The sequence below is a fragment of the Halyomorpha halys genome, unplaced genomic scaffold (assembly GCF_000696795.3).
Source record: "Halyomorpha halys isolate HHAL.00 unplaced genomic scaffold, Hhal_1.1 Scaffold224.1, whole genome shotgun sequence".
In the NCBI taxonomy this organism is placed as follows: domain Eukaryota; kingdom Metazoa; phylum Arthropoda; class Insecta; order Hemiptera; family Pentatomidae; genus Halyomorpha; species Halyomorpha halys.
In genome coordinates, this window is record NW_027111010.1 from 224,689 (window position 1) to 248,960 (window position 24,272).

The 24,272-nt window shown below is 31.2% G+C and overlaps 1 protein-coding gene across 1 annotated transcript in view; it reads right to left on the minus strand.

Moving 5' to 3' along the window:
• LOC106679862 (protein Wnt-5b) overlaps positions 1-22,237 on the minus strand; it is a 94,082-nt gene extending 71,845 nt beyond the window's left edge. The window contains exons 1-2 of the mRNA XM_014419236.2: positions 22,174-22,237; positions 6,794-6,883 (exon numbers count right to left, since the gene is read on the minus strand). Coding sequence (XP_014274722.1) covers positions 6,794-6,796 — 3 coding nt within the window. The 5' untranslated portion in view covers positions 6,797-6,883; positions 22,174-22,237. The remainder of the gene's footprint in view (positions 1-6,793; positions 6,884-22,173) is intronic.
• Between the last annotated feature and the right edge of the window lie 2,035 nt (positions 22,238-24,272).

The following is a 24,272-nucleotide window of genomic DNA, read 5'->3' on the forward strand; positions in this document are numbered from 1 at the left end:
CTGAACATAAACTGAAGATACCTATTCCTCCCTTCCATCTTACTCCCGGTTAAGATGTTCCTCGTTGGACGTTATAAGGGATTCGTTTGTTGTACGCAACTGATTAAAACAGGTACGTGATCCGAAACACGTCGATACTCGATTGGGATTTGGGTCATTGGTTAAATGAAATTTGTGTTAGAGCTATATCAAGAATATCGGGTTTGGAGATAGTTCCGGAGGGATAGAACGTTGGGTCCTGAGGTGCGTTCACTTCCAAACCGAGCTTTATCACTATATCTCGAAGCCGCTTTCCGTTCGTATTTGTCATTCTACAACTTCATAGAGTGTACTTACTATTTAAATTGCCTAATAGAAGTGTAGCAGGACCAGTAGAGACGTTTTCGAAATCCCTTTCTAATAGGATAAGCTTCGGTTTCTGGTACGCTGATACAATGTTGAACGTCCTTCCGGAAATAAAGGACAAGTTAACAGATACTGCTTCCATGTTTTTACATTTAGGAGGAAATATAAAACGATGCGAGATCCCATTTTTCACGATTATGGCCACTCCTCCCGATGGTTTCTTGCATTTTTTCCTATCGTTCCTATAAACTTCTTATCCAGGAATTTATATATGAGAGCAGCCTTTGTGAAGTCAGATCCCCGGTACTAATAAAAATCAGTTCAATACAAGCGCGGAAATTTTGTTTTTCCCAAACCATTTATTGCCTGGAAAGTCTGTGAGTTTCGAAGAGTACATTTAGTGAATCTGTATCCTGGTTGTCTCTAAACTCTTTCTAGACTTGAATGAAGAGAGACTTATCTGAGAATAAAATCGCTCCAAACTGTTTTTCGGAAAATAATAGCCTTTCTGTACGATGCCTTTCCAGGAGTTCTCACCCTGTATAGGGGCGTCTCTCTAGAAGTCCCTTAGTCTCCGCCGTACGTTGTCCGAGCTAAGATGGGAATTTCGCGCCATTTACCTTTCCCGAAACTCAGATGCTGTTAAATTGAAATTTCTCAATACCGAGAGCATATAAAACGATCGTCTGATTGTGCTGTGGCACCAGGTCGGACCTGGGTGAATTTCTGCATGTCACTAGGAATCGGAGGAGTGCGCCATGAATAGTGGACTTAGCTTCACCAAGCACTGCTATAATGTATATAACCAGAATAGATAAATGACGTTTGCTAATGGCTGGTTAATAAAATCAGAGATGTTACAAGATAAAAAACCTACAAAGGGATGAATCCATTGTGTGAAGGGATGAGCTGTTTCAATAGAAATAAGTGGTTATACCCCCTCTATTGATCCTGAAGGGATTATTTCAATGCATACCGTCAAAGCCTACTCTATATTAACCAAATTGCCCACAACAACAAATATATTACTCGTAATATCAGTTTTTTTTCCGGCTGAATGTATAAGTCTTGTAAAAAAGCTTTTTCAAAACTTTTATAATAAATAAATAATCATAAAATAAAACAAAATTATTTCGGAGGGGATGGGTACCGATTTTATTGTTCTTTTTACTCTCAGTTACTGATATATGGAATTTAAAGTAAAGAAATTTTTGCGATCGTGTAAAATTACGAATTCGAGTCTTGGACGGAAATACATATTTACATTTGTTTTGAATATTAGGAAAATGGTGTGTGTGTGTGAGTCATTCATTTATTTTTTTCATTTTTCCAAAACGGCTCGAACAAATCTGATTGAACTCAGTATTATTATTGGCGTGACAGACCGTGGATGTCCAAGGCTCCGCGCGATTTACTTTGGAAATACATCGCGCGTTTCATGACGTGGTTTTCATAGGGTGGGTTCGTCACTCCCACGCCTATTTTTGTGAGTGCCACCCATTGGCTAACGGGCCTAACAAATGCCCGGAGGAAGGCTGCGAGTGAATATTGTATAATTATGCTTTAAAAAATCCCGGATAGGACTCGAACTCGCAACCTTTGGGTTGGCAGACAGGCGCGTTGCCACGCTGCTATCGTCACCCCTACATATGAATGTAAGACTAAATGATTTTTTATAGAAGCTAGGTCTTATCTCAATTGAAAAAGTACATCGGGGCTTAAATAACGAATTTAAAAAAAAATTCCTCCAAAGTCTGTTTAATTTGGTTAGTTTGAAATAAGAAACTATTTGGTATCGTTAACAGTAATGAAAAATTAATTAATATGAATTATGAAAGAATTAATTAATTAAAAAGATAGAAATAGACACAGTAGTTCAGAGACTAGAAAATGGTCGACGGCTGATCATACCCGATCTCTCTCGATTCCCATCATGTGTTTGTTATCACGGCTTTGTAATATTTTGTTGGGTTTTTTTTTATTTAGTTTCTATTTTTTGAAGCAACATACTTGATATTCGTTACTTAGACCACGATAAACCCTAAAATACAAATTTTTATAGCAACAAAAAATACAAATTTTTATAGCAACAAAAAATATAAATTTTTATAGCAACGAAAAAATATAAATATTTATAGCAACAAAAAATACAAATTTTTATAGCAACAAAAAAATACAAATTCTTATAGAAAAAAAAAAATACAAATTTATTTTGTTTGAAATTTTGGCGTTCCAGGATGTTAGTGAAAGTTTTGAGATGCGGGAACCTGCGCCAGATTTTTTTTTTTTAAGGCTGATGATCATGTACCTAGTCGAACACTTTTTGTGGGATACACATGTACAACTTAGAATATTTTGGGTGCTTATTTGTTTCATTAGTGATAATCTAATGGCCCTAAAGGATCTTGGTTAAACCAATATTTGCAAAGATACAGTAAACAATTTTCGTAATTGGCATTGCACCGGATACGGTTAAGAAAGTCTTGTGAATGGACACTCTAGATATTTATTACTTTATTGGTATAGATTAAATTATGATAATAATCACTTAAAATAAAAAATCTATTATTGATATCTTATGTTTTTCATTAATTCTACATCATACAACATTTGAGCCTATAAAAAACAGTGACAGCAATAAATTATTAGTAATGAAACATTAATGACAGGGTAGTGGGTGCGAAGCGCACATCGGATACAATCTCCTAAGACCTCTATTTACACCCCATTCTCAGGTAATAGAGGGAGTTCTTGAGTACAATGGACACACACGATCCAGCGAACAACACGCACAAAAACCATCCAGGTAATGATCAATTTGGATCGAGCTCTAATCGGAAGGAGGGAAGATGATCCCAGAGCAGGTTGTTACCCTCTTCCCCTCCCAATCCCTCTTACCTTTCCCCCTCCCCTTCCAAGCACGACAACTTGCTGCCCCTCACCACAACCCCTAATTGAGTAAACAAAGGGCATTAAATTTCGTTTACGTCATTTAGTCATATTATGTGCATGTGGATGCTAATCTTATCATAACAATAAAAATAATGCTAAAGCTAAAACAGATCTGATTGTCATTGGGATTGCTAAACAATCTAGCAGAACAAAAGTCAATGTCAATGAATTGATAGTTTTCTACTGGTTAATATTATTTTTACATACTCTTATCCTGAGTTCAGGTCAGGATTAAAATTGAAATTAAAACACAATAGTGTTTGATTCATTTATTTTTATCTTGGACGTTTTGAGGGTACCTGTGTCCCTCTCTTTAGCATATATTTAAAAAGTTGTGGCTCACCTATTGGAGTCATAATTTTGTAAATATATTAAAAAAAAAAAAATTAGATCTGTACCGCTAAAACCCATGAAGGGTCAGGGGTACAGTACTTAGTAAGGAAGAACAGTTACTAGACCAATGGTTGTGTAAGAAGGTGATTTGTTCAGAATCACGCTCGACCGCAAGATTTTAACCAATTAAGGGTACCCTCTTCATGAGGCTTAGTGGACCCAGAGGACTCCCGAAACCACATGGCTGACATAAAGGCTACAGTGAAACAGAAATTATCTGCCACAGCCGGATTCGTAGTTAGTGGCACAATGTCTTACCGTTGAGCTACCCGCTCCCATTTTAAATATATTACAAGTACTAAATATCTAATTGACCAAGCTTCATACTTAGAGATTTGTATCATTATTATTTTTATTGTAGAGAGCTGATAGAATCTGCCACAATATTGGGCAATAGGTATTGGTGTTCAAATATTTATTCATACAATATACACAGAAAAAGAAGAACAAAAGAAAAAAAAAATGTAAATGATAACAATAGTACTCACAGAATAAAAAAAAAAATTAAGTTAAATTTTAAAAAACAAAATAAAGAAAAAATATTATCATGATATTCATAAATAAAATTATAAATCGATATAAAAAATATAATAAAATAAAACTGATCAAATAATAACAATGTGATTTACGTTCAAGATAATGAAAATTAAATTTAAGTAACAATAAAATAAAATACATTCACACCAACATACAGTATTTACAAGAGCTTATTATATATTTAGAAAATTGAAACTCACCCCATTAATACTTCGGCAATTTAGATGCTGAAGAGAGGGACATAGTATTCACGAAATGTCCATGATGAAAATAAATGAATTAAAAACTACTGTGTTTTAATTTCTGACCTGAAGGCAGGATAGGGGGATGTAAAATGGTGAAGGTTCAGAAGTGAAACAAATTATTATTATTTTTCCTTGGTTGTAAAAATATTACTTTAAAACAGAAATGCATTAGTATGCAATTGAAAGATGAATTTTAAAAGATATCTTACCCAGAAACTAAAACGAAATCACAGTTTGTTTTAAAACAAATATATTTAAATGTATACTACACATTTTTCTGTACTGTTCACATAAAATAGTTCGAATAATTTCTTATTTTCGCTTAGCTTATTTTATGACTTGTATTTTCTAATTATTTTCTTTATTTGTTTCTTTTCGTTTTGATTACGTGCCTGAAAAACCGTTGTTCCCACCCCCTACTTCTTTAGTCTTCCTATCCTATTTCATTAACTTCAGTTGCCGAGACAGAAGTCGTTTGTTACACAGTTCCTGGCATTTCTTAGAAATTTCTTCTATTATTTTTATATAACTTTTTCCTGTATCTTTATATATCTACTCTTTTCATAATTTCATTTTCCCCCTTTAATTATTCTTATTTACCCTATTATTTTTGCAACCACATTTTTGTTTATATTCTCGTACACATTTTTTTTTTGTGTTCCCTCTTGTTTATATATAAGTATTTACTATTATCCATTTTTTTATTATTGCTATTACTACATTTTATCGATTTGTTACTTTCGTTAGATAAATAAAACTCCAAGAAACTTACAGAATACTGTTGCTCAACGCATCCACACTTCACCAAACCGTATCACTATCTTCGCCTTCTAAAACAGTTAATGTCTATGATACTTATCATTATTAACAAAAAATATTCCTAAATCTCCAACGTACGATCTTCTTACCCCTCAGATTCTTTGTAACTTCCATTCAAAATAATACTTCTTCCTTACTGCCACATCAGACACTTTTTTTCCCCCCTTCCTAATCATTTCTGGCTCATGGTTGGGGGCCAAGTTTTCATTTCGTGGGCCACCACAGAAGTAAAATTGGACACTCCAGGCCAGATTTGAACTGGCACCACCACTCACTGGCCGATTTCCAACCAGTTCCCAGGATGCAGAGACCTGCACCTATATTCCCTGAGCTATAGACGGCCGAGAGGTACTTATATCTGTTTAAGCCTCGATTGATACACCCCCCTCCTCCACCGGTCTGCACTTTTTTTTTTTATGGGTGAAGCGTTGTTGGTAATTGCTGTTTCACTTGAAGTTTCTCTTGAACTTTTTCCTTAATTTTTCAATCACAATTAAGAATGGAATATTCATGGAAAATAAGAAGCCGTTTAAAGCGGTGTTATGTCAGTGAAATTATCAATGGGAAATTTCGGAAAAACATTAACAAGTCAGATCTTCATTCATCTCTAAAATCGTAATTAAATTATTAACAGAGATAGTCCTGTTTAAATATAGATCTGAATTATCTCTCAAAAGCGTGGTATGTGTTCGATGGCCGTCTCTTACAATAAATTAATCATATTATAATTTTAAAGAACAAAAATATGTAGCAGTATGAAATGGTACTCATTTGAGAATCCGACCACTTCAGCGAAATAGCAATTTGGGTTTGTAAACAGAATTATATTTATTATTGCTTCAGGTAGGACTTTTATATGGGTTAATTTTAATGATTATTTAATTAGGTCCTTGATTTTCTATAAAGTTGTTTTTGACAAGAGGTTTTCTTTTAAAGAAATTTGAATATTTGTCTGAACAAATCTGATTTGTTGAGGTTTGATTAGTATTTCTGCATTTCCGAATAAAATGCACAATGCACAAACCCTGTGCCCCAATTCCGATGCATAATGCATCGTCTATGGATAAAAACATAAAATAGAAGCACTTTATAAATAACTGGATATTTGAAACTATTGGCTCCTACCATTATCACCTTGTTTACTTCAGTCTGTGTGCAGGTTAAAGTAACAGCCAAAATTTTGAAATGTATTCCTTTTCAGGAAATCGCATTGTCAGTTACAATATACATTTCGTTACGAGTGCATCTCTTCTCTAAAGAAACAACACCATCGAACATGGAATTCGCACCTTCAATTTTAATGGAAGTATAAATAGGGTTTCGAACTCTGTATATTGGATGAACTTTACAATTATTTTAAACAATAACAATAAATCTGTTCAGATGTTCACCATAGATATGTTTAATTATCCTTAATTAATTATTAATTAATTTAACACAGCTAGAATAGAATCGAATAAGTTGTGATATAAACCAATAATAAAAAGTTCTAAAATACTTACCATTGTTAATGATGGGAGAGAATGCTTAGCAGTACATCCATGAATAATGCAGTCTATTTCTCAATGGAATACATCAGGAGGCAACGAGACCTAAAATAATATTCGAAATTAATTGAACTGTATCTGGGGTCAACAGTGATTATATAAGACCACCATAAATGAAATCGAAACGTATTTACAAAATACGTAATTTATCATAAATTATAATATATATTAATAATCTTTTCACTTTCTTGAGACTGGCTATTCTTCTTTAAATAAATTTAATTTTATCCAATTATAATAAATATTGTTCTGATAAGAAAGTGATAATAAGGTTAAATTGATTTGTAATTAAAAGTTTTAATATTGATGTGAATAATGACTAAATAGGTTAATTTTGACTGAAATTGATGACTTGGGCATGTAACAGGATGCAAAAAGTTTTTTAATTATTGATGTGAATGTAAATTTGTATTAAAGGATTCTTGAGGACGGCCGAAACGTTGAACTTTAAAAGAACTAAAGACTAACTAAATTGGATACAATTTAATTTATTGAAACTATAAATTATAATTTTATAAAATAGATTGTGAATATTTAGATATTTAATACTGAGTATATATTTTTGATTTGATTAACGATCAATTGAAATTGGATAGTGTTGTATTATTCCTTTTGAAATACCATTTTTTACAATTGAGTATCATTATTATTATTATTGCTTACAGAGAGAAAAATATAGTGACTGTGTCTGTGTGGAACTAATCTCCTCGCGGCGGTCAGCATCAGACCTTCAATTAAATAATGTTCCTCCTCACATTTTTGTTTTCCTTTTTCTTGACCCTTTTCCTAACCAGCAATTAACTTATCAACCTTTGCCTTCAGAAGCACCGAACTCAAAGAACAGAATAATCACCACCAATACACGTCAATTATTTGGAGGCTGGTTAGTGGCAACAGGCCATTCATGGCTGACACGCAGAAAGAGAACCGGGCGCGTCTTGACACTATGGGCCCACTTGGCTCGATCTACAGGGGCTACTAATTCAATTGACAAAATTGTAATTATAATTATAATTAAATCCCATCAAATCACCTTTACCCTTCGTCGTAAACCTACCGACTGCCCTAGTCTGCTTTAATAATGTTGATCTTACCCCTGTCGAACAAATCCACTACCTTGGACTACATTTGGACAAACGACTAATCTGGAATCCTCACATAAGACAGAAAAGACAGGAAACTGCACGTCGACTTCGACTATTATACAGCACTTACTGGACAAAACGGTCTAAACTTCCAATTCATTGGAAGTCTTCATACAAAAGACTGATCTACATGACTATAATAAGGCCAATCTGGGCATACGGTGTTGAGCTTTAGGGCTCCTCTAAATCTAAACTCCTCACATACCCTATCATTGCAATCCAAAATCCTTCGTAAAAACCTCAATGCTCTTTTCTTTGTCACAAATAAAATCATACATAAAGATCTTGATGTTCCATATGTAACCGATCTAGCCAGAATCAGATATCATTCGTTCTATTACAAACTCCCAACCTGAACACCCAAATCCACTAGTTTCTAATCTTGTTTCCTCTTCCATTCCTGACAATCCTCCGAGGCGCCTGAAAAGAAGATGGCCATGAGACCTGCTAATGTAAAACGTCATTACAGTACTACCAATGCGTAATTTCTCTACACGTCTGTAAAACTCCAATTTAACTGAGATTTGTTGTAACAGTTGTAAATAGCAATAAATAAATAAATAATTATAATTATTAATCACATGTATAATAATAATATTATATAGTAATTAATAACATAATTATTGATTATTTCACTATTAGTCAATACTGAAGCTTTAATTTGGTTCAGGCACAAATAGAAAGAAAAACAATCTTACTATCAAAATCTTCACTGGTATCCTAAAAAATATGCGTTTTTGATTTGTTTTTTATAATTAGATACTTTTTTCTTTCAAATTATTTTGCTTGCTGAATAAAAGGAGTGTTGACAATTTATAAGAGGATTTCAGTAGGTAAAAAGGATTTTTATGGCGGACTTGTTTAGATTAATTGACCCTTAGTAATTTACAACCAGAGTAGAGTGCAAATAGAGATATACCGTAATCGTTAAATAATATGGCAAAATATCAAGCTAAAAACCGGTATATAACTGGTCAGTAAGAAATAAAACATGACGGAATCCTTCTCTGAGTAAACAGTAATAAATGGATTTGGCCGAGGGGAGATAAACGTTTGTTCTCGTGATCACTGATTTTTTTCTCTTCATTTGAGCATGAGATTCGATACTTGATGGAATTGGGGAGTCGTATAGTCAACAGAGCAACCAATAACTTGGGAAAATATCCTATAATTTTAAACTGAAATTATTGTTTTTTAATTTATTTCTTGATTTGTTTAATTTAATTTTATTCGTTAATGGAAAAGTATTTTCTCATTATTTTAATATTCGTGAAACTAGTTCTTTCTTTTTAATTTTTTTTATTTCATATTCATTTGTCTTTGTCATTTTCACAGCTTGAGGATTACATTAGCTTTTTTTATTAGTTTTCTAGTTAATTTCATTCATACAATGATGTTTTATCCTATTCATGGTTTATCCCAATTATTCATGGAAACTCATTCTACTTAATCCGTTTGCACTATCACTTAACCATGTACTATTCGTAGTTTTGATAGTGAACTTGTTACATGATAGTGTAAACGGTTTATGTACAATAAGTTTCCAAAGATAATTGGGACAAATCGTAAATATAAATGCGGGGAGCAGTCGAAAAAATATAAAGAAAGAAAATACCAAATCAGTGACAATAAGTAATTTTTAGTTTTAATTTGACAGTTTTCATGGTGATAATGTTCAAAATAATTTTGCAACTACTGTGATATTTTTTGTGCATGAGAAAAAAAAAATTATAAAAACATTTTATAATTTTTTTTTAATAAAAAAAAGATTTGCCAATAGTTTTCAACATTCTAGTATATATTTTTTTGTATGTCTGAAAATTATTATGAAAAGTTCCAATAAACTATACTTCAATTGATTTTTGAAATTTCAAACTAATATTACAATTACAGACGTCCATTAAGTAGTTCAAATTACTAATCGAAATTGTAATTTCATGTTTTAAAATTACAATAATTAGAATTCTAATTGTAATTACGATTACTTTTCGTCAGGGCTTACAGGGCTGAAGATGAGAAGTAGTGTTCTAAGACCAACGGTTCTGCAAGGAGATAATTTGGTCAAGATATCGCTCAACCACCAGGTTTTCTTCCAAATTAAGGGTGCTGTTTATTATTAAATAAAATGACAAACTTATTAACTAGATTGGCTCTAATGAATAAATGTTGTTTACATTATATTGCGTTTCTTTCTTAATATTTACCTATCCATTTTTGAAAATTTAGTCCTTCTTACTAGGATAAAATAAATAACAATAATATATAATACTTAATAAAACATATTTTAATAAAAATACATTTCATTTTATATTTTAAATACCCAGATTTCATTCTTAATCCTATTAGAATACAATGCTAAAATAATTTATTTTTTTCAGGATTTACAATGCTATAAATCTGCACAATCGAACAGTTTTATAAAATACAGAAGCCTTGTTTTGGCGAGAAAAGCTTTACATTCCACTATAAATTCTTTCCAGTCTGAATGCTCTCGTTTTCCATTCCCTTCCATTGGCACTAGGTAAATTATCCAGTTCAGAAATTCTTGAAACATTTCCGAATCTAATAAATTTCCTGAAAGAAAAGAAATTCAACGTCAATAAATTAAAGAACTTTTACATAACGAACGGCGAAGATCATTATTTCCGGCGAGAATCAAATTTTATACTGACATTTCAGACTAATGGCTAATGATTTTTTAAAATAAAACACCTATTATTTTCCCCATAATTTATAGAACTCAGAAATGTTAAATAACACTTAGTCAGGGGATTCAGAACTAATATGGGGGCAAAAAAATTAATAAAATGTCAAGAAAACCTGAGTGAAAGCGTTTTGTCTATAATAAAAGGTGGTTGGTTATGAGCTGATGTTCGAGGAAAAGCAGAATAATAAACATTAATAATATTTTAAGTTTTTTTGTTTTTCAGAAATGGAAGGAGAAAAGAATCATCAATTGTACCTAAAATATGATAGTTTAGGTACAATTGACAGTGCCTTTTTACCTGAACACTATAAGATATTTGGGAAATACAATTTTCGCTTAGGGTTTTGACGAGTAAACGGTAAAGATATTGGGGAAAATAAGAGTAAAGTCTGTTGGCCAGGCATGCTGAAGCACACTTCACCGTTTTCCAAAAACGTGTATTTGTAAAAACTAACATTAGGCAAAGGTTAGTTTCTACTAAGAAGCCTCCAAAGTTTAGCCACCTTAATGAAACAAATAAGAAATTAAGATTACCCATCCGTTCAATACTCCACGAAGATTAAAACGGCACTGGCCCAGAGACCTATTATCAATAATTATATTGGAGTTGTGGAGATGGCCAGATTCTCCAGTTTACTCCTGAGCGTATGTGGCTAGCGCCCTCACTCATCCTTCACTGCCTTTTAATACTAGTAACGCGATTACTAGAAAGAAGCGCCGGGATCTTTCGGAGTCCTGGCCTTTCCACCACAAGTGAAGAGATCGGCACGGAGTTAGGCTGAATCCAAATATTGTGAATAGGAATAATTGTGTTTAAGATATTATTTTACTTTTTTTTTTTGTAATTATTTATTTATTATATTTGTTTTCCTTCTTTTATATTTCTTATTCTGTATCATTTAATTTATATATATGTAAATATACTGCGAAGGAGCTCTATCATCCATATTTCCATTGACTAAAAATATGACGGACTGTAATATTACAAAATAAAAATATCAAAATATGAAATAAAGAAAGCATTAATTTCTTTAAAAAGCCTAGGTTTTTCCTACATTCAGGCTACAACTCCTTGTCAGATGCCTCTGTCAGGTCAGTTGAATGGAATTAGAGGTACAATGACTGTTAAGTGCGGATAAAAGTATCAAGATAAAGGTATTGGACGGATTTAATGGTTGATTCTAAAACACAAAGCCTTGATTTTCTAAAACACCGATAAGCAACTCATCAGACAACGTATCGCCAATATAGGCATCATTAAGACGGAAAACACGTACAAGCACTGAAGATGCACCGCATCTCACTTCAACAGCCTAAAAAGGTCATCAACTAGAAGCGGTACATCACTCCAATATATCTAAACACATACCAGGGGTATTTATGATATTTTGTTAAATGTAATATATTTTACCATGTTAAATGTTATAAGTATAGCATTGTGGGCAGCCCTATTTAAAGTCGTGTTAACTGATAAATGCATAAGAGCTCCTAGCGGATTTTCTGAGCAGCTTGGTTAGGAACCTTTCCTTCCAAAACTTGATGTTATTGTTTACTTCATAAGTGAAAAGTAGAAGTGTAAAAGTTTGGCTACTGATTATATTTTTTAACATAAACTACGAGAAAGTAACCTAATATGACAACAAATAAAACGGTGACAAGCTCAGTTGGTCTGTTTCGTGACGTCATTCACCAGTATTCAGTATTCACCAGACCTAGTATCAGAATCTCAGCCATGTTACAAGTTATATCGTTTTAACTTGGTAAAAGAAAGAAATATTTGTCCATTTAACATAAGTTTTTCCATTTAAGACGCTTTTACATGTTAAACTAAAGATCATGAATACCCCTACTATCTTCTTTCTATATAGGGCCGTGTCCTAATCGGAGAAGCATAGCGCGACCGGGCGACGGCGATAGTCGCTTAGTCATATTTATAGTTGTTTCCAAATAAAAACTTCAAATTCTATTCGGACACTCAACTAAGTCCATATTTTCTTATTCTGACTAAGAAAAAATCAAATATCCAGAATATAGTCGAAAGTCCTAAAAGAACTTCAAATGTGATCGCGCGATGAATCAAGTCGTAGGCATTGATTTGTTTTGATATCGCGTCGCCTACGTCGCTCTGTCGCTTAATAAACAAACATATACCTAGAGGGGATGTATCCTAATCAAATACAGACTTCGATCAGTCTAAGCGACTACAAAAGGCCTGATCGTTAGAAAATAAACCTATTAATATATCATTTAAACTTATTGCATTTACTTTTATGAATATAAACGAATTTCAATGTACAATTTCAATAAATAATAAAAATTGTAAAAAAAAAGAAATTAATACAAACAAAGTAGAGAAAACAACAAATCTAAATAAAAGTCGTAAATTCTGTAAAAAGGGCGTATGAATATATTTAACAAATAATAACTTAACAATTTAGTCAATATTGAAGTGTAAAGTCGGTTCGGGCAAAGATAGATAGAAAAAAATCTCTTATTGGCGAAATTATCACTTGTGCTCTATTGTATCTCACTAACTGAAATATAAAATATAAATAATAAAGCAAATAACACTTAATATGTCATGAAGGCAAACAAATCAGTTGATAAACTGAATTAGACCAAAGAGTTGTTAAATGTAAATAAAGGTAAATATATTCTAAGAAACAGCATTGAATATTTTTTATTGACTTACATAGAAACGAAAAATGGCTTTTCTTCTTAAGCGCGTTCTGACGTTTATTTCAATAATAATAATAATAAAGGCCTAAGGAACCGGAAGGTTCGATCCCGATACCACCAAACTCTCTCTGCATACATCCTTCCAGTGATGCCCCTCCAAATCCAGTTCCACTAAATCAGTTTTAACGCAATCCTCCCATCTACGTTTCGGTCTACCCCTCGGACGTTTACCCGTTGGTTTAGTGTTTATTAACATTTTAGGGATCCGCTCGTTACTAAGCCCTACAACCTTACATGCCAATCTTATACGCCGCAATGCTATAACTTGAATTATATTTACCAGGTGTAGGTCCCTTAATTCAGCGTTGTGTAATCTTCTAAATTCTTCCGTTAATTCATCCTTTTTCGGACTGAATATTTTCGAAAACCTTTAGACGCTGTTCATCCCTTAGTATAATAGGCCATGTCTCAGCTACAGGTTGTCACAGTCGTCACGGCTACAGATTATTTGAAAATAAAATATAATATACGTATTTTGTGAGACGTTTTACTCAGTCTGCTTTTTTATTGAATGTTTTTCATCGAAAAAGTGTTAGATTTGGAGTTATAGGGAAAAAAGTGAAAACATTTTTTTTTCTATTTTCATTGTGAATAAACCTGCAAGTGAGGTGTAAAACCTGGAATTTAGATTCAGCATCCAGAGAAAAAAAGTAGAATTTATGCGTCTTTCCTAAAATTATTTTATTTTTTTTATTTTCATGTTTTTACTATTTAATAATACTCTGGTGGTGTCTCATATTACAAAAAGAAAAAAATGTCAAATACGCCTTTTATAGAAATATTTTGTCTACTTTAATTGAGCCGAAGAACTTGAAATTTAGATTTAGCATCCTAAAAAACATGTAGAATCTATAAATTTTTCCTGAAATTATTTTTTTTTATTGTCAATGTTTTAATTATTTAATAATACTCTGGTGGTGTCTCATATCACGAAAGAAAAAATGTGTTATACGCCTTATATAGAAATAAGTTTGTCTACTTTAATTTTATCTTTGAAAAATCCCTAGTTTTTCATTTATAAGCGAACATTTCATGAAAACTCATTAGCCTGATCCCTAAAGTCCTCCACGAAGGTTGAAACGGCAGTGGCCCAGAGACCTACTATAAATAATTATATTGGAGTTCTGGCAATGGACAGATTCTCCGCCTGAGCGTCTGCCCTCACTCGTCCTACACTGGCTCTATACTTGTAACGTGGTTGAGAGAGAAGTGCTGGGATCTTCCGGAGTCTTGCCCTTGAGCTCGGCACAGAGTTAGGCTGGATGTAAATAGGCTGGATTGTGTTTAAAATATTATTTTACTTTAAGTTTATTTTCATCCTTAATGTTCCTTACTTTGTCACAAATCAAATCATCCATAAGTACCTCAATGTCCCCTATGTTGCCGATTTGGCCAGAATCAGATACCAATCCTTCCATAATAAACTTCCCAACCACCCAAACCAACTCGTTTCTAACCTGGCTTCTCCTTCACTACCTAATAATCCTCCTAGGCGTCTGAAAAGAAGATGGCCTCGAGATCTTCTCCTTTAGAAATGTTTTTGGAGTTCTATCAATGGGTAGATTCTCCACATGTTTTTATCATGTCCTAATATCAATTACAGCAAATTTACTTGATGTGTATATATGTATACAGTTATAAATATCAATAAATAAATTATTAAAATAAAAAAAAGAAAGTTTATTTTCTATTTCTTGTTTTGTTATAATTTAGTTTATATATTTGTAAATATGGTGTATATGAACTCTATGTTACTCCATATTACATATGTCTACAAATTTGACAAAATGTAATACTACAAAATAGAAAAACTATAAGCGAAAAACTAAAAACCACAACTAACATCATAATTAAATATATGGATATGTGAATTTTCTATAATAAACTATATATTTTTTGGATTGTTTTTTTCGTCATGGTTTAGCGTAAAAAATCTCAAGTAGCATACGACGCTAGTCCAAGAATGTTTTTAAAAAGTTTAATCAATTGACTAATTTTATTTAATTTCTTTTTTTTTAAATATTGGATATTTAAATGGAATATCAGATGTAACGAGGTCAGTTACATCATACGGAACTATTAAGAACAAATTACTACGTATAATAATCAAATAAACTGTAATAGAAAAAAAAGAAAATGAATACATTAACATTACATCATAAATCTTAAACTTAAAAAAATACAATGAGTTTTTTTTGTTGTTCTTAATAATTGTAAAATGTTATTATTTGGTATAGTAGTGTTTTTTTGTTATTTATGTATTATGTTAGATATACATTAATTAATATATAATCTAATCATACTTTGTACAGGTCTTTCTCTCAGTAATTTATCATCTATTTAGTTTGAAATACCTTTTGACAATAAACATCCAATTAAATGAATGAGGATAAAAGGAATTCAAATAGAGGGGGATTCCACGTAATTCAGGTTTTTGAGCTTTTGATAACAAACTAAATAATTTCTATGAAACGAATTATATAAAGTGGATTGGGGAAGCTTTTGAGAGAATAATATTAAATTGCATGGATGGAGTAACAATTTGTTAGTAACCAATTTCAACTGAAATATAATTTTCCTTCAATGGAAATACAGATAATTACGTCCACGTTTTTCCTCAATTTAAACAATACAGCTTCAAATAGTAACATATATAATTCAACAAGTTTATTCACGCTTCGAAAAAAATAGAAAATAAATAAAAATCGATAAAATAATACAGATTAAAACATTTTTAAAAAAAATTAGGTAAATGATGAATCTATAATATAGATTAAGAATAGGATGCGCTGTAAGCATCACACTGTTTTCACTTACCATCTTTTAGTACAAGAACCCAAAAGGAGAAAAAAACCCAGTTATTTCACCCCGATTTTTGATTACTTTAATGAAAACTATGTTTAATTACGAGTAGAAATTGATGAGTCTGCCAAGTATAAGTAGAGGGAATAAAAAATGGCGACTGTTTCAAAGCGATAAAAAAAATTTTTTTTCATTAGGAGCTCTATATCTTAAAAAGTAGAAACAACACAAGAAAACCTAAGAGAACGTCATTTAAAGAAGAGTAAATTTGCTAAAATATGAGCCCTAATAGAGTTATTTACGTTAAATAGTTTTCACGATATAGCTTTTTAAAAAGCAACATTTCATAAAAATGTTGTATGGGACGTACTAAAAGATCAGTAGTTAGTGAATTTATTATGAAAAATTTATATCTCAAAAACCATTTGACGTACAGCTGTCTATTAGCACTCAAATTATAGCTAGTTTAATGAGCTATAAAGTAGTTTATGATGTTTATCTTCGTAGGAGTAATAGTTTACAAGAAATTTGCTAAAATGAATTGATTTATAGTTGTTCGGACCAAATTTTATCTTCAAAATTTATGTTCATATGCGAGTACCATAACAATTACTGACGCTACGAAGAAAAGTAAATTAAACTAGTTTTGTAGTAAGTTAAATTACCTGCATTTTGAGTGCTAGCAGACAAATGTACGTCTTATGATTCCAGAGATTTTTTTTTTTTTAATCAAACATATTATCATTTTGTGAATTTATTTTGTCAAATATATTGAATTGATATTATTGAAAACATTTTTTTTTTCTTTTTAAAGATGTGGTACGTGTAAAAATATCCATCTATTTGTAGCATTATTATTCTATTATCCATCTATTATAGCATATTCATAAAAAGCAAGTAGTGATATTATTGAAATTACTTTTTTTTTTTTTATGACATTTCAAAAAATAAGAGATTAAATTTTTCTATGAGAATATGTAGGTGAGAAAAGATATTTCTTATTTTGGTCTCAAAATTCATCGACTTTAAAATTGCAAAATTCTGGAATCCCGGAATCCTCGACAAGACTGAAAAAGTAGGAAACTGCACGTTGAATTCGACTATTACAGCTGTTACTAGACAAACGGTCTCCACTTCCAATTCATTACAAAAGACTGATCTACATGACTGTAATAAGGCCAATCTGGACATACGGAGTTGAGCTTTAGGGCTCAGCTAAACCATTCAATTCCTCTCGTACCCAATCCTTACAATCCAAAACCCTTCGTAAAATCCTCAATGCTCCTTACTATGTCACAAATAAAATCATGAATAAATATTTTAATGTGCACCTGAAAAGAAGATGGCAACGAGACCTCCTAATGGTAAAACTTCATTAGAGTGCTACCAATGGGTAGTTTCTCTACACGCCTGATAATAAAATATTTACTTCAATGAAGATATAAAAAAAAAATTCTGTCAAGCACATAGTTTTGGATTTATTTGGTAGCAATCAAAAAATGTGCGTTCATTTCGCATAAAATTCGATACATCGTTCTAGTTTCTACAGAAGTGAACTTTAGCAAGTAAACTATTTTTTTCTTTTACTAGTTACCTGGAAAAAAACAAGATTTGGCACTTACACACAAGAAATAAACGATAGATTTTTTTTTACCTCTGTTATTATTCAGTACCAATTGCTTGTTTCTCTTCTAGGCAACCACTGAATAAAAAAGTGAATACTTGAAGAAGTTTGTCGGGGGGTGTGGTCAGCAAAGAACAACATAAATAAACAAAACCATATTTATTTATTTTATGCCGACGTTTCGACCTGAGTTTCAGGTCTTCATCAGGGGTTGTGTCTTAGAGGAGGGAAATATTAGTACTGATATTGAGTACTAATATTTCCCTCCTCTAAGACACAACCCCTGATGAAGACCTGAAACTCAGGTCGAAACGTCGGCATAAAATAAATAAATATGGTTTTGTTTATTTATGTTGTTCTTTGCTGACCGCACCCCCCGACAAACTTCTTCAAGCATTAATCTACGGTCAACTATCTACACCTCAAAAAAGTGAATACATTTATTATGTACAAATTTTACGATATCACAAATTCTAGTTTCAATTATAAAAGTGATGAAAGAAAATTTCATAGATAGAGACACAGGAAACAAAACTAGACTGCGATAAAAATAAATTTATTGTACAAGAGTATGAATCGGGAAGACGAGGGACTCTGAAAGGTTCTACTTCAGTAATTACGTAGAGGTCTCTACAAGTACGAAGGTTCTATTGTAGTAAAAATTGTTTTTAAATTTTAATCATATGTTAAAAATATAATATATAAAATCAAAAATGACTGAATTATGAAAACGAAGAAGGACTCTGGAATGTCGGTGTTTAATATAAAAAAAGGAATTTTGGAGTTTATATTAATATTTTTTTTTTTGGAAACTACACATCACTGAAGATATATATTATATTAAGATTAATTAAATATTCGATTACTTTGCTAAAGTATAGTAGAACTTAACCGAGCCCTGCCCTAATTGGATCCCCTTAACCGGCGGTAAAGCGAAAATATATCACTTTGTGACTTCTTATAACAACTGAAAAATCAATTTCATAGTTAAATTAAATCATTATGGTACCTACAGGAATTTAGGATTTATATTATGTTAAATTGGTCCAATAAATTAAACTTCAATATATATTCAGTTTGCATTAGTATTGCATTTTAGTTTGAAACCGAATACCTGAGTTAATTTTTTTTTCTTACCTCATAAATTTTTAATTACAATTTATACAAGATTACATCTAAAACCTAAACCGAAATATATATACATACAACTTGGCCCCTCCTTTGCCACCCGGCACTACAAGGGAGTGGGTTAGGTTCGCTAAAGACGGGGGTTGCAATATTGGCTCAGGAGCTGCTAGTGGGTGGGGGAGGTACAAGAACGGGGAGGGACCGCCCGACTGGAAAATTAGTTAATATTATTGTGAGTTAATACAATAGAATATTGAAATTTATTTATATACACTTCAGATTAACTGCCACTTCAGCTATAACGTAGTGGTCCTTACAAGGACGAAGGTTCTATTGTAGTAAAAAATTGTTTTTACATTTTAATCACATGTTAAAAATATAATATATAGAACCAAAAATCATAATGTAAATAATTTTTTTTCATTTTTTATGCCCTTAATCAAATATTTAAATAGTATATACACAATGCCGAGAATTTTTATGGTATTGAGTAAGCTTCTGTTTAAAAGAATTATTTCAGGAATAGAATATATGTTGAATTAGTCCAGTCAATGAATTCCTAAAAAGGCACAAAGAATATAGAAGATGGCAAGGTTTAACCTTGGGAATTTGAAAGAGTGTACAGGACATGAACGTACCAAAACATCCCTCTCTTTCGTAACACAAAGCGCGCACACACACCACTCATTTCTGTTTTTCATGTATATCACGAAAATGGTGAATCGCAAGGAAAAAGTTGTACTTTCAAAAAAGAAATCTGTCACTACATCCTTTGAAAATTTGTGCATAATATTTTTCGAATTTGTTATAATGTTTCAGATAATGTTTTAGCTATCTAAAACTGACAAACGCCGGAGAGTTGATTTTCACCTTACGTTTTTTGTCAAAGGTATCTTTTTAACTCCACAGTCTTAAGTTAAAAAAAAAAAACTAAATGAAAGTAGTATACCATTTTATTTTTACAAATTTATATATTGTTTACTCATTTATCTTAAACTGGTCAAAAGTTATGGCAATTTAATATTGCCCGTTGAATTTCGTGATGCACAGAAAACTGTATTTAGGTTATTATCGTTAATCATAATTCCTTATAAGAACTAGCATGTAGGCTATTTACACGTGAAGGGTACATACTATAAGTTTATAAAGTAAATGATTATATAAAATATTAAATAAATAGAAATAATCACATTTATATGTGTATGCATATAGATATTTATATAAATACTTAAGATAAACTGGGGTGGCCGAGCAATTTACGGCTTTGGAATTTGTAATAAATATTAAACAACGTTAAGCGTAGTACACTCAGTATTTGGATGTGTGACTGTCCGAAAATGGTGTACTACTTAATCGTACTACTTCAGTACTAACGGACAGAAATTTCTTTACTCTGAGAGACAGTGTAGGGAGGTGAGTGTTCTAACATAGCTCCTGGCGTGATGAGGTTTTTTTGATGAAATATTTTAGCAGCTCTACACTTAACCTCCACTAGGAGAGGAGGTCTGCTGAAAAGAGTAAGGTCGCTCTTTTTGGGCAATCACATATCCAAGTACTGGCCCCGCTTGACATTGAATCACTTTTGATTACCTTATATACACCATTATTTACATTATAAACATATATCCTTTGTTTGTTATAAGTTAGCATGCTAGTTCACCTAGGGGATCATGAATAGTGATAATTACCAAAGATCATTTTTATTCAGAACATCACAAAATCCAACGGAATATCAAATTGACAAAACTTTTGAACGCTGATTTTTGAAGTGGTCTATAAATTCTTTTGAGTCGATTTATTTTGTAGATTCTAAGGATGGTAAGTTAAAAGATAAGTTTGACATTAAACAAGAGGCGAAAATCAATTTTCCAAAAATTGTTGTTTTTAGATAGCAAATTTTTCCAGTCAATATACTTTCATCTAATTTTTTTTTCTATATGAATTTCAAATGGCACTAAATAAAGCATGTTTTCTCCATTCCTCCATTAAACCATTTCCTTTAACTAAGATTTACAATTTAAATTAAAGTCTTGATCTCTTAACCCTAAACACTGCTAAAATAGTTCCAAAGGGTTTGCACGTTTTATGGAAAATTTTATTAAATACGTATATGTCAGGTAAACTCTTATAGTTTTAACTATAAACAAGAACACTTTTCTAGTCAAACATGCTCACATATTTTGTGAGCTGAAATATTACCTAACAAGAAATATATAATTTTTTTAAGTATTGGTTTAGGAGTTATATTGTATCCATTACATTAGATATTGTGTCTCAAGTGGTGGTAAGCAAAATATCAATAAATATTGACACAATGAGAAATACTTCAATAGTTATGAAGTTCCCAACCTTGAATATGATTTATTAATAAAAAAAAGAAATGCTATATTTACTTTTTTTTATTAGTATAAATTATTGCTATAAGTATTATATAATTTTTATTGAAGAGAAAAGAAAAGTAATAATAACTGAGAATCAATGATATGTAATAAAATCATTAAAACAATTTCTGTTCCTTATAATTCATAAATACAGTTCACATTTTCACAATATATTTGTACTTGGACAATGGAAAACGCTTCATTTTATGCAGCTAGATTTCGTTATAAAGTGTTATCCTAATCCTAGGCTTTAATTAGGATTATTTAGATTAAAAATGTCTTCTGGAAAGATAAATGAATAAAATAAAACATTTTGTGATCTTAGGTCAAACATACTGGACATTTAAAAAAAAAAAAAAAACTTTGCTTTCGTCTATTACACTAAATTTAATTTTTTAAGGAAATGTCTTAAGACTTGATAACAAATTTCATCAGGATCTATATAGTAGATGCGCATTAAAATAATTATAGTGATATTTATTTACTCTTAGTAATGAAGCGGTATTTCTAATAGAAACAAATGAGACCTACCTCACACCTGTACCGTTATAGACTCACCGATTCAAAAAATTACATTTCATGACACCACTGCCATAAAATGGTTACATATAATATTAAAAAGAAAACTAAATCGTACTATTAAAACAATTAAAAAAAAAAGATTTGTACACTAGGTTTGAAGTAGTCAACAATTTAAAAATTTCAATAATTTTGAGGAATTTCTTCTCGTCATCGCGAACCATGTATATATAAAAATATAATCAAAAAAAGAAATTAAAATGTAATCGGAATGTATACACAATATTTACCGTGTTTTTGGACGACGAGATGTCGAAGAGCGAACGGCACTGAGTCTGCACTCAACGAAGATCGCCTTCAGACTGAGCTACCCCTCCCGCCAACATCCCCACCATCCCTTACCCTTACCTTCCATCTCTTCTCTGTCGGCAACTTAGCCCTGAAATTTTGGATTTTTTTTTTCCTAATTTTGTACAATCTAACTTTGAGAAGAATAAATTGGTTTGGGTAAAAAAAAATTAAAAGAAATGGCTTGAAAAATTGAAAAAAAGTTAATGTCTAGAACGGGATCTTTTAACTGAAACTATACTATAATTTTTTTTTCATTTTGCAAATATATTTGATGAACATTTAAAAACAATTTGAAGCACAACAATTCAAGATTTTCAAGTGTTTGAAACATTCCACATAATTACTTATTGTATTTTTTTGTACTGTTGTAAATTACAATAAATAAATTTTTTAAAAATTTAAAGATAAATATTATAAGATATAAATAGTTACTTCACTGAGTTTTCGTTGTCCATGTATCTATAAAAATACAAACTCTTTCAGATAATGACAATGGTGGTGGCGGAATTGTCCCTCTATATGGGAAAATTTTGTCACATTGTATAATAATGTTGTTGCTTAGTTCTGATATTATAAATGGAAGATATATTTATTCTATAAAATAAATTATTGATACATTTAAGTACTAACAACAAACTTTCTGATCAAATTGAAGCAAAAAAAATTAGGCTTCTCTAATACCCCACACTCCATTATACTCCATTTGTATAAAAGGTATAAAAAAATTCTTGGAAAAAAGGTTAATAACTGTCCTTCTTGACGTAGATATGATTAAAAAATAAGAGTGCAATATTAAAAACAGCGACCAAGCTCTCGACATTTTACCTAACGCATATAATATTTATATAGAGTATAAAATATGAGTCTCTGAAAGGTGAAGTCCCGGCAGATATTTAATATCTCAATTCATTGATGAGATTTCTGTTCAAGGTTAATGGAATCATTGTTGCCTTCTGATATATATTTTTTTAGTATTATATAATATTTAAATTAAAAGTTTAATTTTTTTTTTGTGTTATGTAAAATGTCTATAAGCAGCGTCTGAATCTCGATGGCGAAATTAAATAATTGTGTGCAGTTTAAATACCTAAATTGGTAATTGTTAAATAAGTTTTTTCAAATTTATCTCTCGTGGTACATAGGAAAATATATTCACTGAGATGATTTACTTGTATTTTTTTTAAATTAAAATATTTATAATTTTACTAACTTTTTTAAAATTTAATGATGTAATATAAAAAAAACAACAACATTTATTACCTGGACTTAACAGATATGGTCCATGTACTTTTATAAATCTGTTCGTTTCATAAAAAATACTGTTTCTTTAAGAGATTAAGTACGTTTTTGCTTATACTTTGTATACTTACTTCGTTATTTTTGAACTAGTTTAATAGGGTATTTGACTGACATCGATTGGTTTGGTTAACACGATTCCAACAGTATTTTTTTTTTTTTTTTTTTTAAATTTGTTTGTACGGATTTTCTTTGCGTAGAAGAAACGTAGTAATTTATTCAAATTACAAAAGACAATTGATGTTCGATGGAATTAAGTTACAGAAGTTTGAAGGCTTGAAATTATTCACAGAAAAATCACAGTCGTTTAACTTGGACAGGTTTTTTTGAGAATTAACCTCTTTTGCTCAAATCACCATTTACAAGGGAAACAGGTAAGATTTGTTTATTAACATCAATTTTTTTTTTCGTATGTACCAGAAAAAAAACAACAGAAATACCCGCTAAATAAGTTTAATATTATATTAAGTTTAATATACCTTTTAATTAAATTTAAATCTGAAATTCTTCATCACATTCAGTTCTCGGACTTCGAATACCGAAGTCGAACAGATCCGATAGCTTGGACTACATTTGGACCAACGATTAACCTGGAATCCTCACACAAGACTGAAAAGACAGGAAACTGCACGTCGATTTAGACTATTACACCACTTACTAGACAAACGGTCTAAACTTCCAACACATTACAAAAAACTGATCTATGTGACTGTAATAAGGCCAATCTGGACATATGGAGTTG